Below are 16930 nucleotides of genomic sequence, written 5' to 3' on the forward strand. Positions count from 1 at the left end.
GATGTCAAACCTTGTCAACATTGTGTCCCCTCACCAATGCTCAAGATTATTGTGCCTCCCGATTCTTCTGGTTCTACTGTTCCTCAGATTGCTGGCTATGACTTTTCTTGGAGCAGAGTCACTCACCACCAAACAGAAATGGCCTTCAGCAGTTGTTCTTCAATGAACAAAATCAAGGTTTCCAAAAACATGTAAACGACACAAAAAAAGGTGCGCATTGTTCAGCCTGGATTGATCTGTGACGGAATTCCATTGTGGCGGGCGGGAAGTCTTAGCGGACTGACATACGTCGGTGGCCTGGGAAACCACACGCAGGTGATGTTTCGCTTCATGTGGTTGGGATGGGCATGCTCTTCTTGCACTCATTCACTCCCTCAGAGAAAAGTTGAGTCTTCTTTCGATGGTTTCTGCTGCATGACTCCCTTCGCGGCAATGGAGTAAAGAAGCTCTTCGTTTTATTGGGTTCAAAAAAATATTGGACATTGGGTAGGAGTCCTGTCTCGCCACCCATGGTGCTGAATTTCAAAATATGTACTTGACCATCCTCAGTGACATGAGAGCTGTGACTTGGCATCCGTTGTCAGGTTCATGAACTCTACCCCCTCCCTCGATCTTAAGCTAGAAACCGTTCTGAAAGGTTGCTCTTCTGACATCTGTTCAAGACACCTGTGCCAAGACCTTGCCCCTGCTGGGCGCTCATATTGGACTTGGACTGAACCAGTGGTCGGGTTGGAAAAGGGGCATGTAAATGTAGCGGTGATAGCATTTTTGATTGTTTGTTCATTCTTTTGTGTTTAGGAAGACATGGAGAAGCTAGTAGGGTCACTTGGGCTATTGGACCCACATTTCTTGCACTGAAGTGCACCGGAAACACTCGAATCACTACTTTAAAACCCAATGTAACCAAAAACGTTGACGACAACCCTTGCGTCTGTCCAACCGTGCACTTCTACACGATGATAACGCTCCAATTTACATCCACTTTCAACGTTGCCAAATTTGCAACATTGGAAGCAAAACTGGGCCACCAAATTTTATTTGTTTTTTTCGTTTATGTTTCAAAATCCATACAACATTCAATTTACAAAGATTGACTGAATTGTCACCCATTTGAAAAAAGAAAAAAAACCACAATACGTGAACTTGTGCTTCTAATGTTGTATGGTATTCTACTTGATATTAATTTAGCATGGGATCCTTAAGTAGCTAGTATTGTGTTTGTACTCCCCAGGTGTAAAATCTCTTTTTTTTCTAGTCACAGTAGGAAGCTAGGTGCTCTGTCATAGATCTCTTGGTGATATTTTTTAGCAAAACTCTGCAGAAGTGTATCCTACTGAAACTAACAGTTACTTGATCCTATTAGCAATGTCTATATTTGTAGTTCACATATATGCCTGTTCAAATACAATATCTTGACAGTTGTTCTATTTATGTTTTAGTGTTGTGCTGGGTTTTGACATACTATTGAAATTTACTTTCACTTTTATTTTTCACTTTTGTTTTTTTCGGCACAACTAGTTGGAAAACAGCTTGGTTTATTGAGCTGTGTTAGTGTACAGATGTGAAGTAGGCTTAAAAGCAAAAAGATCTACAAAATGTGTCTGTTTCTGTTATTGTGCCTCTTATTATTTGATTTGTGTATTATCTTTAATAATGTCACTGCATTGTATCAGCCCGGCGTTGGTACCACAATTCTGCTTGTAACCATGATAGTCTAATTCTATTATTGATTTTACTATCAGAAATAAACTAGAACCTGCAGCACTGCATCTCTCATGTGTTTTGATTAAAGTGCTTTTCCATTTGTGTTCAATCCCAGATGCATTCAGTACAGTATTACCATTTGGCAGGGCATAAGTACCTTTAGCCTACTTCCCACAGAGATGTGTCAAATAACAGAATGATATGAATGAATCATAATTAGATTTGTGCAGGCAATAGATTTGACCTTAAACATATTTGTGGGAAAAGGTGACCCAATGACCCAACTACCTCATTCTGTCCTTCCTTTTCTCTCTTCCTCCAATTCTTTCTCTTCCTCACTCTGTTCTTAGACGCCTTTCACTTCTGGCAGCGGTCGTGCATTTCTCAGTCAGCATGAAACAGCAAACTTTCACCTACTGTCCTGTCAATATTTGTGGGCTTATGGTGACCACCACCACCGTTGTGTCTGAATGCTACTAAAAACATGCATACTTTATCAAGCCAAACAAATATGACCCTGCCTGTGAAAGTCAGACTAAAGCTGTATCTGAATTAGTCTCCTAGTGCAATATATGGGGTGTCCGCCATTTTGTAGTGTTGTCTGAATTCTGAGTAAACAACTCATTCCATACATTTGTTCACTACTTTTTAACCCACAATGCATTCTGATTTTGAGTGTATATCCTACGTACAGTTGCTCACTCCTATTTCCCATGATACGACGCATCAAACGTCTGCTTAGAATCAGCTGGAGGAGAGTGAGGTTGCTGGCCATTCAGGAAGATGTGATGGTTGCTGAGACCAGTTGAATGGAGAAGTTGTGATGAATCTTTGTGTCAGCCGGGTTTACAAGCAGTTCTGTTTTCGCAAGGTTTAGTTGCAGGTGATGGTCGTTCATCCAGAGCGAAATGTTGCTCAGGCAGACTGAAATGCGTGCAGAAACAGTCAGATTGTCAGGCTGAAATGACAGGTGGAGTTGTATATCATCCACATAGTAGTGATAGGAAAAGCCATGTTTCTGAATGACAGAGCCTAGGGATGTCATGTGTACAGAAAAGAGTAACAGCCCAAGCACTGACCCCTGAGGCACCCCTGTATCGAGATTTTGGGACTCAGAGACCTCAACTCTTCAGTATACTCTAAATGACCTAACTGAGAGGTAAGACCTGAACCATTGTAGCACAATTCCAGAGACACCCATAGCCTCGAGGGTCAACAGGAGGATGTGGTGGTTAACAGAATCAAAGGCGGCAGATAGCTCCAGTAGGATAAGTAGCCTACAGTGGAGTTAGATGCAGCTCTTGCCAGTCTCAGGGCTTCAATGACAGAGAGCAGCAAAGTCATAGTGGAATGCATGCTCTTGAAACCAGACTGATTGCTGTCCAGGAGGTTGTGCCTTGTGAGAGAGGATGAGAGCTGGTTACATACAACACACTCAAGAGTTTTAGCAATGAAGGGGAGGAGGGATACCGGTCTGTAGTTATCTAACAGAGCAGGATTAAGAGTTGGTTTCTTCAGTAGTGGGGTAATACGGGCCTCTTTGAAGACTGTGGTAAATGTACCAGTGGTGAGAGACGAGTTGATAATGTGGGTCAGAGCGGGAACAACCGATAGAGAGATGGCCTGGAGGAGATCAGTGGAGATTAGATCTAGCGGGCAGGTAGTTGGGTGGTTAGAAGACATGACCTTGGAAACGTCATCTTCAGATAGGAGAGAGAAAGAGGGGGGAGAGCATGTGTCGGGGGTTTGGCCGTGTTCAAGAGTTGGCGGTGCAGAGAACAGACGGCTGAGTGTGGTCAGTTGAAGGGGAGATAACGGATACTACGGCCAAGCCGTCCAATTTACGCCCTTTGAGATGGATAGTCATTTCAGGGCGGAAGTGCATTTTCAGATATTAAATGAAGATTAGGATGGTACATGAATTTTAAAAAGAAAATTACCCACGTTTATAAGCTATTTACCATAAACTCTAGAATATTTCATGAAAAAATAAGAATTGTCATTTGTAATTTCACTGGGAATTTGAGAGCGTCAAAGTTTGATTTCAACCATTAATTATGCATTAAGTATATTTGACATGGTCAATAATAAGATACATTATGTAAAATTATTTAATGTGGAAAACAATAAATCACCAAAAATGACTTAAGATAGGTTTGTACAGGCATTCACAAATGTTACAAACCAGCAAACGCGTAAACGTATGTCTGACTAAAAAGGGTTGAAAGAAAAACAATACATTTATATCAAAACTTTCATTGTTTTCTGTTGTTTTGACCAATCAAGTTCAGTTGAATATAACGTAACACTTCGGCATTTTTTTATTGCAGTACATCTGCCAACTCGTGACTTCATGCAGAGTGCCGCCGCCCAGCAGAACGCGTTCTGAAAAACAAGTTTGGACTTTCAGACTTGCCGTATAACAACATGGCGTCCTCCTGCGATGTTCATGTCAAAATATGTGGCCAAGAAATGATCAAATACGATCTGGAAATCAAAGCCCTTATTCAGGTAGATCATGTTTTTCATAAGCACACTTTTTCGCGGTTATATTTTGTCTTTGTGGTATAGTACGTTTGTAGCAACATTATTGTGGCAGTCATCATCAGCTTTCTTTCTCGGCGTTAAATTCACCGTCAGTATAAAATGTACACATTGAACGTTTTGTTTTGAAAGTTTTTAATGTCATCCTTGTTTTTCGGGTCAGGACATTAGAGAATGTTGCGGCCCGCATGCGGTTCTGATGGATCTGAACTCTACAGTGAAGGAAAAGTTCAACCAGTTAAGACAGAGAATACAGGTGAGGCACCTCTTATTCTCTTATTATCAATGCTGAATGTATATGCATTCAGCGATTTATCATCATTATCTATACATTCGACCGTTTATTTATAATAATTTTCAATATAATACATAATAATGCAATACGTAATCAAAGTAGTTTTACGTTGCATAAGTATATTTATTTATTCCAAAGGCTGCCTGAGCTGTAAGAGGGTTTTGGGTTGGTATATACATTTTTTTAGGTCACTGCATAATTTTGCATTTGTTAAAGGGGTCATATGCCACGACTAAAATGAATATTATCGTTTTAGATGTAATGCAATGTGTATACAAGATTTAAGGTTAAAAATGCTCTATTTCTTTTACATTTCGCGTCTTTTCCAAGCGCATATTCGTTATTCTTAATGTAGATGCGCAGCAGGCACACGCGATTTTTATTTTATTCTAGGTGCGTTGGTGCCGCAACGAGATATCGAATAGATATATTGATCTAGAGAACTTTTCGTTGTGCCATTGCGCTGGTCATTCAAGAGAGAAATCGGTTCTGCTCGGGTTTTCCACATGGTTTTAAACACGAAATGTGAATCAGTAGTAAGTAAGTTCGTACAATTTATTTATATAGCACTTTTCACAGATAATCTCACAAAGTGCCCCACAGTAAAATATAACGCAATAACAATTAGCAACTTTTGTAATCAGGCCTTACTAAGCTCATCGCTCTGAAAAAGCGAGGTGTGCCATGATTGGCCAGTTAACCCGTGCGTAGCGATTGGTCGAATACTGCAAGCGTGTGACGGAAATGTAACTCCCCTTCCCATATTTGGAGCATCAGGTTCCAAAGCAATTGTACTGATAGGTACGCCCACCTTACTAGTCAAATCATACCACGAATGGACGTAGATTTGTAGGGGTGTGGTCAGAGGTGCATGCATAAAGTAAATGATAGGTGGGCCTGAAATTGTGGGTGGGCCGAAATAATTCGCATCGCCTTTTCAACTGGAGTAATTGTTAAGAAAAATGTATGGAGCGGTGTTCTATCCCATTGTGGCGTCAAATGCAAGTCACTAAAGCTCAAATGAAATTGCATCACCGTGCAGTTGATTTAACACAATCCCACGGCTTTGTGGTGCATGGCTTTCCCTGTGTCCAAAGTCAGCCAACTGCGTGTAGTTTACTAGACTCATGTTTGTTACAGGCCTGTCGGAGGCGTTTCTGATTTTTATAACCGTCTCTTGTGAAAGTAAACTCTGTGTGTACCTCAGGAAAATGACTGCATGCTTTACAAAATATGGTATCTTTTGTATTGCTATATTCAATCCATTTAAACTGTTCATACCAATAAGAACTGAAGGAGTGTGGCTGTTCTTCTATCACGGACAGATCTGGAGGTGGACAGTTTTGATTTACTAATTCGGAAGCCGGCTGAGTGAGAAAATCAGTGGAGGCTGAAGCACAAATGCTGCCATTAGCACTCGACTCATTGGATGTTGCTATGTTTATTTTACCTTCATTTCCAGTGTGTGTTTCTAAGGCGTAATTGTCTTAGCTTGTTATAGTTGTTTACATTTATTAATAAACAATTAAAATGTTATTATTTAATTTATACAATTCAAATTTAGGATAAAAATAAAATTGTATAATATTAAAAGAAATTCTTGGCTCTGACTGGGCAGGTCTGGGTGAGCATTCACTTTTAGAGAGAGCGCATCTTTTGTTTCCGACACTTCAATGTTTGCAATTTTACGTGTCTAATAAATGCATAGGCAACTTATAACACACCAAAGACACAGAAAAAAACCATATTCGCGTCATATGATCCTTTTTATAATTTTAAAGAGATTTTTTTTATGTTTTAGAATCTTTGAATAACACATTTTCCACGTTCGTGAGTAATAATTAAAAATAAAAATGTGTTACAAACTCTTCAGTGGGGCTTGTAACTCTTTTTGCTTTGATATTGATGTTCTTATATTCATGTACATGTTGTACTATTCTTTATTGTTCTATTATTCAGAATTGATTGTACAGTTACCAACAAATACTGCGTTGCGTGTGTGTTATTATGCATTTAACAAATAAAATGTTGATCTTCAAAACAAGTATTACCTTGACAAAAAAATCGTATATGTTTATATACAGGCGTGAGCACACCCCTCACATTTTGGTTAATATTTTATTCTATCTTTTCATGCGACAACACTGAAGAAATGACATATTGCTGTCATGTAAAACATTTAAATTAGTGAGTGTACAGCTTGTATAAAGTAACACTGTAAATTAGTTGTCCCCTCAAAATAACTCAACACACAGCCATTGATGTCTAAACCGCTGGCAACAAAAGTGAGTACACCCCTAAAGGCGGCCGTACACGGTGTGATGGACGGAAGACCGTATGTCCATGCACATGTCACAAGTGAGTTAAACTGAGAAACTGTACGGAGGCAGTGATACGTGACACGATTGAACGACCGCACGAACATCCGTAAAATATAATCTCGGACAACCCTGTCACGGTACACACTAGTGTACACACACAGATGATCCGTTGGTCGGGTAATAAAAAATACATTCAGATTAATTGCGGCTGGATGAGATCAGTCATCTATGATAGATAGATATATAAATTACATTTCGGTAAAATACGAATGTGTTATAAATGCATTTTTCATCAGGCAAACGCCAATGTGAACTCATTTTGTCTTAAGGCAGAAATAGAGGCGAAACAGATGCGAGAGAAAATTAAAAGGGGGGATTTAAAAACAAAACAAATGGATGGGAAGGGATAGAAAAGTGCCGTGTGGGAGAGTTTTAGCGAAGAGGTTTACGAGGATGAATCAAGTGCTGGGTATGTAATATGCAATGACTGTGAGGCACTGTATGTATATGAAAGCCACAAAAGTATAGTATGAGTATATGAATGCCACTGTTTGGAAAGTTGCAGTATAATATTCCAAATGATTTACCGTCATCCAATCATTCGTGTGTGTTTGTGACTTGCATGTCGCAGTGACAGAAACGTGGATATTCAAAGTCTGAATGTAGCAAAGCCTGTTTTTATTAAGAAAATGTAGGCTAAACTGGCCAAAGACCAACTTTTGTGAGATACTGTATGTTATATGTATATTTAGCAGGTTTGAGTGTTAAACAGATTCAACTAAACACTTCTTGACAGGACATGGAACAGATGGCCAAAGAACAAGATCGAGAGACCGAGAAGCAAACTATCTTGAGTGAAACAGAAGGCCACCGGAAGCAAATGTTAAGGTTAGGGAAACATCTACGTGGTGTGCGTGTGTTCTAAATATTAAATTTGCAAAGTAATCCCTGCCATTCTGTTTTAGTAACCAGGTGGCATGGAGAAAGGCCAATCTGGCATGCAAACTCGCCATTGATAACTTTGAGAAAGATGACCTGCTTCAGGGGGGAGATTCTGTGAGGCAAAGGTACTTTTATAGGTGCATTAAAGCTTCTGTCAGATTGCAGTGATGCTTGAACCAAACATTTCAATAAATGTGATGAACATTCGACCACGATCCGCTTGTCCTTCTGTTGAATAGTTTACCCGTAGATAAAGAAATGTGTGCTTTTTTGTGTGGTTCACAGAATGTATTTTGATCAACATGCAGGTTCGTTCTTGTCCAATCGGTGACCGTGAACGTTACAAAAAAAGTGAATGTGACTAACACTCTTTTCTTCTCAAGTCATAAAACAAATGTGTGGAAAACACAACACGTGTAATTCATTGTTCACTGATAATCAGCCACGCATCCCAAATCTTAGTCACTTTTGCTCACATGCACATGTGCCACTTTAAACGTTTTTGGTTCTCGTAAAGTGTGTCATTTTGTCTTTATTATGTGGTTTATTTCATGGATGTCATGGTTTATTCAGCGTGTTGCTTTGGGTTTAGGAAGGCCACTAAAGAGAGTCTGGTGCAGACGTCCGGTGACATCACAGAGAATCTGATGAGCATCAGCCGTATGATGTCACAACAGGTGCAGCAGAGCGAAGAGACCATTAGCACTCTGGGTAAAATATGTTTTACTTTCCGAGTGATTTCTTTCTTTAATGTACTGTAGCAGGTGAAATAGGGCTTTACGTTTTAAATTAGTTTACATTTTTGAGTTTTTTTCCCCATTTGCTCATTTCTAGCTACATCTTCAAGAACTGTACAAGAGACAAATGAAGAGTTCAAAGCTATGACGGGAACCATCCATTTGGGGAGAAAACTCATTCTGAAATACAATCGCCGTGAACTGACCGACAAACTGCTGATCTTTTTAGCAATCGCTCTGTTTCTGGCTACGGTGCTCTACATTCTGAAGAAAAGGCTTTTCCCCTTCATTTAGCAGAAAAAAACCCATCTCTGCTTCCAACCACTTTCCGTAATGCGCTCTGCAAATGTTTCAATTAAGAAAGGAATTCTTGTAGGAATTCTTTGCTCGGGGAACAGAAGCACATTCAACCACAGGACTGCTCTAAATTGGATGAAAATAACAATTGAACTGTCCTTTGTAGATCTACACAATGCCAATATATTGAATTACTTGGTTTAAAGTAACAGGTGCGGAAACAGAATAAGGCAGGATACTAAAGTGCATTTATACAATCTCGGCTTACTAATGTAGAAGATAGAAGCGTATTAATTCTATTGAATTGTTTTATTTGAGCATAATCGCAATCAACATTGTTCTTTGTAAAAACACACATTGCTTTTATCTGTTTTAAATCTAACTCTGTTGGAAATCATGAAGTTGAAAAAAAAAAAACAGGTTACACGAAGACATAACATTGTTCTACATTAAATTCGTATGATTGTTCTAAAATAAGACATCAGAATGTTATGGAAATGACAAGCCCCTTACAGCCTAGAAGATGATCACGTTTTTAATATAAAGTATATACCATGGTGACTTTGATGAAATAATACAAGTGATTTTGGCAATACAAGTCACTTTACAAACATACAAAAGTCTTTTTTTAAGTTAAACCTTTATGATCTGTGACATTTTTATATTGAACTCAATTCATTACCATGAATTGTAAATGTCATTGTTAAACTAGAAAAATCTAATTAATGTAATGCAAAAAACAACACTTTAGAGCAATAAAGATGCATTATGTTTGAAGTATTCCATTGAGAATCGGCATTAAGAAGTAAAAAAAAGTGGTTAGAGCACAGCGCTAACAACACCAAGGTCATGGGTTCAAATCCAGGGTATTGCACATAGTCAGAAACAAATGTGTAGTACAATGGAATGTAAGTCACTTTGGGTAGAAGCGTCTGCCAAATGCATAAATGTAAATGTAGAATGAAGGTTTAGAGACAAAATGCGCAAAAAATCTAAATGGACCACAAATGTATATCCTATAATAATTTATCGTCCCTTCACTAATCTGTTTCTATAAACTGGGAGTTACTTGAGACTTCACTGTTAAACTTCTGTTTGGTCTTTACTGGTCAAACCACTAGGTGGTGTACTAAACCTTGTTTTATCAGGATATTGTTTTTATCCTCTAGTTTTTTAGTCTTGAAACACATTGCATCCCCTCTGTTTTAAAACTGAACGAAGCAAAAACTAATTTGAAACCACATAAAGAAGAAGAAGCCTTAAACAAAAGTGTCTACTCCACAAAAGACCCAAAATAACTGAATATACGGTTCATTTATTGTGGAAAACGTTTTAATGAATACACAAATGAAATGTTACAGACCCCCCCAAAAAAGTAAGAGTAGTTGATAAAATAACAGTAAAACAACAAATAAATAGCACAAGCATTTATGTAAATTGACGTAACAGCACTGTATATTGGCTGCCATAAACCCGACTTCAAAATAAAAGTCCACAAGTTAAATTTCATGCATAACTTGAAAGAAATTAATTTAAAGAAACTAAATAAGTGATATCAGCGCAATCAATTTCGCAGAGGGGAGTGAATCTATGCAATGATCATTTTTATACACTACACAGCATATCAGTATAGGTGCATGTTACAGAGATGAGGTAGGTCTGGATACTGTTTAGAAGTGTTTGTGTGTTGGAATACACTTTATCAAGGAAGGCATTATCATGAATGAAACATGTTAGATTTAAAATATCTGATAATAAAAATGTCATGTCTTTGTAAAAGCAGCATTGCAGTTGACAAGTTTGTTTGCACACCTTTGCTGCATAAGAGCTTATATCAACTGATGAGGCTGTACTTGTATTTATATTTAGGGAGGCCACACACCAAATAAGTGAATCTTGTGAAACCTGGCAAGATTGATCGAAATTTACCCCAAAATTATATTTTGCTTCATGAAAAGGGTTATCTTATGTTCAATTGGATTATATTAACATTTCCCAACCAAATTCTCATTACCACAATGCAGAATTTACCATAATGGCTTTTTCGCTGTATTAAAAATCACCATTTAAATGATGAAAACATCTATGTTAATAATGACGACGTATGCACGATGCAATATATCGATTTTGGGGTAAAAGCTAACAAATACTGAGCGCACGGAATGATCACAAATACTGTCTGCCGTCTTAGGAATGCACTTTGTCCACAATCTACCAACACATCTACAAAGGCTAAAACTCCTCCTGTCAAATATTGTACCAGTCTGTGTTTGCACAAAATGACCTACAAAACAAACAAAGTGTCAGCTCTAAATGTAACTTCATAACCATGAAATACCCTGTCATTATTAAACACTGCAGCTTGTATGTCCTTGAGTGAGGCAGAGATAGAGAATAGCTGTCACGGATAAACTATCGGAACAAGTATGTGTGGGCTGCTAAAGGCATTGATCGGCCCCTTCATCTCCTTTTTGTGGCATTCAGAAATCTCTTCAGCTGTTTATCAGCATCAGAGATGTTGTGTTGGGCCTGAAGGCCTGAGGACAGATTGGGATGTTCATCTGCATCTTCTGCGAGTGTCCACATCTTTTCCCCATCAGCCTCAGGACGTACCAGGGCCGGAGGCGGGAGGGAATTGGCGTTGGGTCCCGGTGGGGTCGTGATGTCCGGGGTGAGGGTGGAACTGGCCTGGTCCCCTTCCTTTCTGAGGACACAGAGACTTAGACTCCCGCACAGAGCTCCCCAGTTCTGCTCGCACTGAGTTCGTATTCGACGGCCGATGGCGACCCGCACCTCCTCGCCACAGCCCAGCAGGATATTCACCAACTCCACGTGAGGCCTTAATAAGGAAAATAATAAGCTTACTTCACGTACTTATTAAATGCAGGCTTATTTTTACCAAACAATGGCAGAACCCGTTCACAAAACCAATGCAAGTTGTTCGGTTACAAACATTCTTATAAAACGCATATCTTCAGTTGTGGATCTGCTGAGGCATACTTTCACACCCTCCTACACCCCATCAAGAACCCTGCGTTCAGCAAACGAGCGGCGCCTTGTAATGACTTCTCATAAGGGCACTAAATCACTTTCCCGCTCATTCTCCTTCACAACTCCTTCCTGTTGGAACATTCTTCCCAATGCGGTCCGGTCAAGCACATCTCTCACAACCTTCAAAAAACTACTTAATACACACCTCTTCACCGAATACTTGACAGACAAATGAAAAATAACGTACACTAACCCTCTTCTCTCAACAGGTAGTGGTCTAGCTTTTGTTGAAACTAGTAACGTTGTATTAGCACCTGTTGTACTATTGCTCTTTGTATGACATATGGCTTATTGCTCCCTGAACTCTTTGTAAGTCGCTTTGGATAAAAGCATCTGCTAAATGACTAAATGTAATTGTTTACTTGTTGTTCAGTAAACAATGAAAGAATACAAATGTTTATGACGTATGAGTAGACTCGTAATAATGCATTGACTTGATGAGTGTAGTTTACTACTAACCCTCTGGGAAACAGGTCCTTGAAGTGGATCATCTCCACCATGACGTTGACGTTCTCACTCACCGCCGAGCAAAGGTTGTGCTTGACGTAACATTCGCGCTGAAGCTGAAACACCATCTCTTTAACAGCCAGACACTTGCGGCTGACGCAGCTGAACTTGTGGCGCAGTCCGTGGGCCATGCACTTCAGCGCATCTTTGATAAAGGATTTTCCCTGCGGTGAGACATAAGCTGTTCATCAACCCGCGGCCGTTTGCACACACCATTAATGGCAAAACGCTGATTTCAGCTCAAGTGTGTCTCATTATGTGAATATACTTTATTATGTGCACATTCCTCAGTGGACGCTTAATATTATTGAAGTCTACATATCGTATACATTTAACGTTATGTCATTGTTAATTAATATGTAATAACAGTCACAGTAGGTAATTACACATTTATTACAAATACTTTTTAGTACGACTATATAGTTACACAGTATTGAGTTTGTGACGTGACCTTATCATTCTGAAGAGCGATTGATCTGTAAGAATCTGACCTGAGAGTCAAATTTGCCTGCATTGTGGAGGAAGTTTATGCAGATGTCATGAAGCTCACGGATCTCGCAGGAGTTGTTGTTGAAGCACTCAAACATCCCGCAACCCACATCACCTGCATTTAACAGGCACTGTTGAATTTCCGCTGGAGAACGATGAGGGAGAGAGTTCAGTCATTTTACTGTGTATTACAGTACAGATTCATACAAACTAACCATAGTTGTTTTTCGACTATTGCATGGTCGTACAAAAATTCTTAACATAGTTCCTGATGACGGTTAAAGTGCGGCACATCAAATCTGTGACTAACACGCTGGAGATATGTGAATGAATGTTTATTACACTATTATACTGATAACATGTTAGTGTAAATTATAAAATGCATTCTTCAAATGCAATGTACGTCGCTTTGACCCAAAGCATACTGAGAATCCTATTTTTTCCATTACAAACATAGTAACTCCAAAATTGTCTCACCATTACCATAGCTTAGCAATGGTAGTCAAATATGGTAATACAATTGATAATCGATCTCTGGTTACTGTATATATGAGTATTTTTCATAAGGGATCGACACTGTGAATATACACTGTTGGCAGATTGCTATTTGAAACTTTTAAAAATACTTAAAACTTAATTAGTTTTCAACTTTCCGAACAAAAGAGCATGTATTTCATAACAACATCATTCGGCGTAACGGTAATGAAAAAAAAAGAGTACAAATTAGGAGGGGGAACAAAGATAAATCAGTAAAAAATGATAAGAAACAAGAAAAAACAACATAACAGAAAGTAGCTTCCTCAAGTAAACTTGCGGTAGATACTCGAAACATCGCGCCTCCGTTATGTTTGGCGCGAAAAGTGTGACGTCATCGCTCGTTTGCCCGTTCAGACTTTCCCTCCAGATTTAACGCGTGTAAGTTTTCAACACGCTTCCGACACTGGTTTTCGATTGTTTTCATTATTTAAAAGATCATTTTAACAATTGATTTGGATTGAAAAGCTTTTTAACGCGCGCTTTGAGTTGCAAGCAGTAATCTGACTCGCGCAAAAGCAGTAGACTCGGACAGACTACGTCATCTTTCTAAGTAGAAGTACACTGTACTGAAGTTGTGTTAAGATGCACTTCAAGCCGTTTGAACAGGTGGGTGAGTTTACCTGTGTTCTGCAGAGACAGTCTCCTCTTCTGGATATTCACTGATCTCTCCTGCGAGCTGTCATGAGCGCTGCTCGACTCGCTCCGTACCGACAGTACCAATAAAAGCACTCCTATGATAGACCGAGCACGCATTTCTGACGGTAACGATAACGCCATCCAAACCTACGGATCCCGCGTCTGGATCACTTTCAGATGAGCAGGCACTGTGCACGTTCATGCGGTGAAGAGAGAAGCGTTGTGAGAACGGGGGGCGATGGATGATGCCTATGTTTCCTCTAACTCTTGTCAGTCGGATGAAGGAGGTGAGCAGGTGTTGACCAATCACAGTCACCGACGCTACAGCAGCCGTGCGTCCATTCAAAGTCCACAGCGGCACGTATAGGGGAGACTGGGGCTAGTTGTCACACGTCATGTGCTATTTGATCAATTGCTTTCATATCTGAAAGATGATTTATTACGTGTTTTTTACATTACAAATGCGCATAAAATATCCATGAACAGCAGGATGTCACGGTGACAACATGCCCCGCTGGTGAATCAATTAAATGAGCTTTGTTTCTGGCAAATACTCGTAAAGATGACCTCTAAAAGAGGGAGCAGAAGAGTTTTATACAAAGTACATTATACAATGCTTTGTTTGGACTTTCTAAGGGGTTAATGTACTGTGTGGTCAACCCCCCTGCGTAATTCGCACCGGTTGTACAGTACGGCAGCCTCCAGCTATCAGGTGGCGGTGGAAAAATGTCCCGTTAGGAATACACATGGTAAATCTATTACATGGACCTGATAGGATTTACACGTCCAGACTCAATTAGTCAGTAACCTAACCCAAGAGGTCGTGTGCAGTCCCAAAGGGTTTTATGACGCGCTGGAGGGCAGCACGTGATTTTCCTCCGTAGGATTTCACTATCACAAACTCAAAGTACCTTAAGGTGTATCATTATAATGGGCGAGATTTATCACTTTATCCGATTAATCAGGAATCGATCTTTGCAGCGCCATGACGAGGTTCTTGAGCAGTAAACTCGAGCTCACCTGGTCATTGTTTAGGTACGTTAAACCCCGTTAAGTGTTTTAAAAAGTCATCCGGCTCGGCTCATCCCAACCTCAGATTCAGGTTTACAAGCCACTTAATCTCCGTTTCTCAGTCAATACTCGTATTTCCCCCTTCATGAACATCGACTTTTGCTACACGGTAACAAAACCTTTCATGGTTTGATCGATTTGAACGGTCAAAAACGACTCGTTGAGAATTCCTATGGAGAAAATCCCTTCCTGCCCTCCATTGGCACTTCGCACGGTGCCGTGACGTCATGTGCACATGACCTATGGTTTCCTAAAATAATCTGAGAACAGACAAACAAACATTAGCAAATAAGAGCCCAAACAAATTGCATGGCCTTATTGTTGCATTGGTTATATAAAACGACACAAATTATATATTTTCGTAATCATAGGGGAACCATAGTTTGGTGCTATAAAGAACCATATTTTGGTGCTTCGGTGGTTCTTAGGGATGACTGAGGTGCTATAAGGAACCGCTGAAGAACAATGCTGGGGCTTAACAGGTTCTTTATACGGAAAAGATGCTATATAGCACCTCGGTCACCCGATAGAACCTCTGAAGAACGCATTAGTTTTCAGCATGTCAACGGAGCGGGTTTTTTGCATGACTGCTGCTGAAAAAATCTGCTTCGCTATTTTGGTTGGACCGCATATGATACGCGCATATTCCGTAGGCAGTATGGCTGGCTGCTCTAATCTGTTAACATAGGTCCGGAAAGGAAAATCAACCCGCGATGCGTCCGCCACTCAGCCTATATCCTTTAAAGAACTCACAGCAACATCAGTCAAAATAGAACATATATTTATTTCAAACAAACACAACAGCAAACATCCAAGTTTCGAACATAAATTAGTCAGTCTGAGGCTTCAAACTAACCAGAAAGCTATGAAGACGGTGCGAGCGACTTTGGCCAGACAGGGATATGACTTGGAGTTCTCGTTTCCCAAAAATGAATGACATCTGCGTCCGGGTTCTGCCTCTGGGATGAAAGGAACTTTTTAACCTCACCTCCATCTCTCCTTCACAATGAACTTTTTTGAAGTGTAGGCTGACAGTTTTGTTAATTGTTGAAGGCACAGGTGAATTCTGGGTTGATTTGTGCATGCCCTAGACTCGTGGTGTGAGCGAAATCGGAGCGAGACAGAGCGATCACTCCGGCCTTTGGATAAAAGCCCGATCTGCGCTCCAATCATATTTCGCATGCTCTGCTTCCCGCCCGCTCCGCTCACATGATCTGTCGTGCATTACTGTTGCTCCTCTGTGCCCTGCCTTTTTGAAACTCCTCGATTTTTGACAAAGCTCATCTTTGTGAAAAGCACGGTGTGCTCTGATTGACCAGCTACCCAGTGTGTTATGATTGGCCAAAAACCTCAAGCATTTGGCGGAAATGTAATGTCCCTTACCATATTCAGAACATCAGCCTTCAAAGCATATTGACAGCTGATAATGTCACCGGTACCTTGTGAGTTTCAAGGCCGAATATAATCCAGAAAATGCATTTGACCAAGCGGATCAATTAACTTCACCAGCAGAACGTAACAGATCGGTAAGGTTTTATTTTTAAAAACGATTAGGTTTAACATTTTGCTAACTTTAGCTAACTTCTTGAGCTGCCTTTGACGCTGTGTCTCCACACAACAAGACAAAGTCAATAAAGCATATTATAACAAGACATTTGTTGCATCCAGCAGGGACATAGTTACTGAATCTAATGACTTATATTGACTTTTCTTCGTGTAGAATCACGCTGCAGTGGAGAACAGCCAGAGGATACAAGGCTGAATACAACTCCCAATGCATTTGTGCATTTGTGTTCGTA

At 39.9% G+C, this 16930-nt stretch overlaps 2 protein-coding genes across 2 annotated transcripts; one reads left to right on the top strand and one right to left on the bottom strand.

Annotated features, from left to right (window-relative positions):
- Window positions 1–4030: 4030 nt before the first annotated feature.
- bnip1b (BCL2 interacting protein 1b) lies at window positions 4031–10615 on the top strand. The gene is made up of 6 exons (XM_079486320.1): window positions 4031–4215; window positions 4412–4504; window positions 7661–7752; window positions 7830–7931; window positions 8399–8517; window positions 8641–10615. Exons 1-6 carry the CDS (start codon window positions 4132–4134, stop codon window positions 8835–8837), a joined length of 687 nt encoding a protein of 228 aa, XP_079342446.1. The 5' UTR covers window positions 4031–4131; the 3' UTR covers window positions 8838–10615.
- stc2b (stanniocalcin 2b) lies at window positions 10439–14336 on the bottom strand. Its single transcript, XM_079486319.1, has 4 exons — window positions 14045–14336; window positions 12890–13032; window positions 12351–12562; window positions 10439–11679 (listed from the first exon to the last, which is right to left on the bottom strand). The coding sequence occupies exons 1-4, from the start codon at window positions 14199–14201 to the stop codon at window positions 11301–11303; spliced, it is 891 nt and encodes a 296-aa protein (XP_079342445.1). The 5' UTR covers window positions 14202–14336; the 3' UTR covers window positions 10439–11300.
- Window positions 14337–16930: the final 2594 nt, after the last annotated feature.

The sequence above is a fragment of the Barbatula barbatula genome (genome assembly GCF_947034865.1).
Source record: "Barbatula barbatula genome assembly, chromosome: 22".
In the NCBI taxonomy this organism is placed as follows: Eukaryota; Metazoa; Chordata; class Actinopteri; order Cypriniformes; family Nemacheilidae; genus Barbatula; species Barbatula barbatula.

Coding starts and splice junctions, on each gene's coding strand:
- bnip1b (XM_079486320.1), top strand. CDS start 4,132: ATGGCGTCCTCCTGCGATGTTCATGTCAAAATATGTGGCCAAGAAATG. Junction 4,216..4,411: donor AAATCAAAGCCCTTATTCAG/GTAGATCATGTT, acceptor TTTTCGGGTCAG/GACATTAGAGAATGTTGCGG. Junction 8,518..8,640: donor AGAGACCATTAGCACTCTGG/GTAAAATATGTT, acceptor GCTCATTTCTAG/CTACATCTTCAAGAACTGTA.
- stc2b (XM_079486319.1), bottom strand. CDS start 14,201: ATGGCGTTATCGTTACCGTCAGAAATGCGTGCTCGGTCTATCATAGGA. Junction 13,033..14,044: donor ACTGTCTCTGCAGAACACAG/GTAAACTCACCC, acceptor ATCGTTCTCCAG/CGGAAATTCAACAGTGCCTG. Junction 12,563..12,889: donor CAGGCAAATTTGACTCTCAG/GTCAGATTCTTA, acceptor GTCTCACCGCAG/GGAAAATCCTTTATCAAAGA.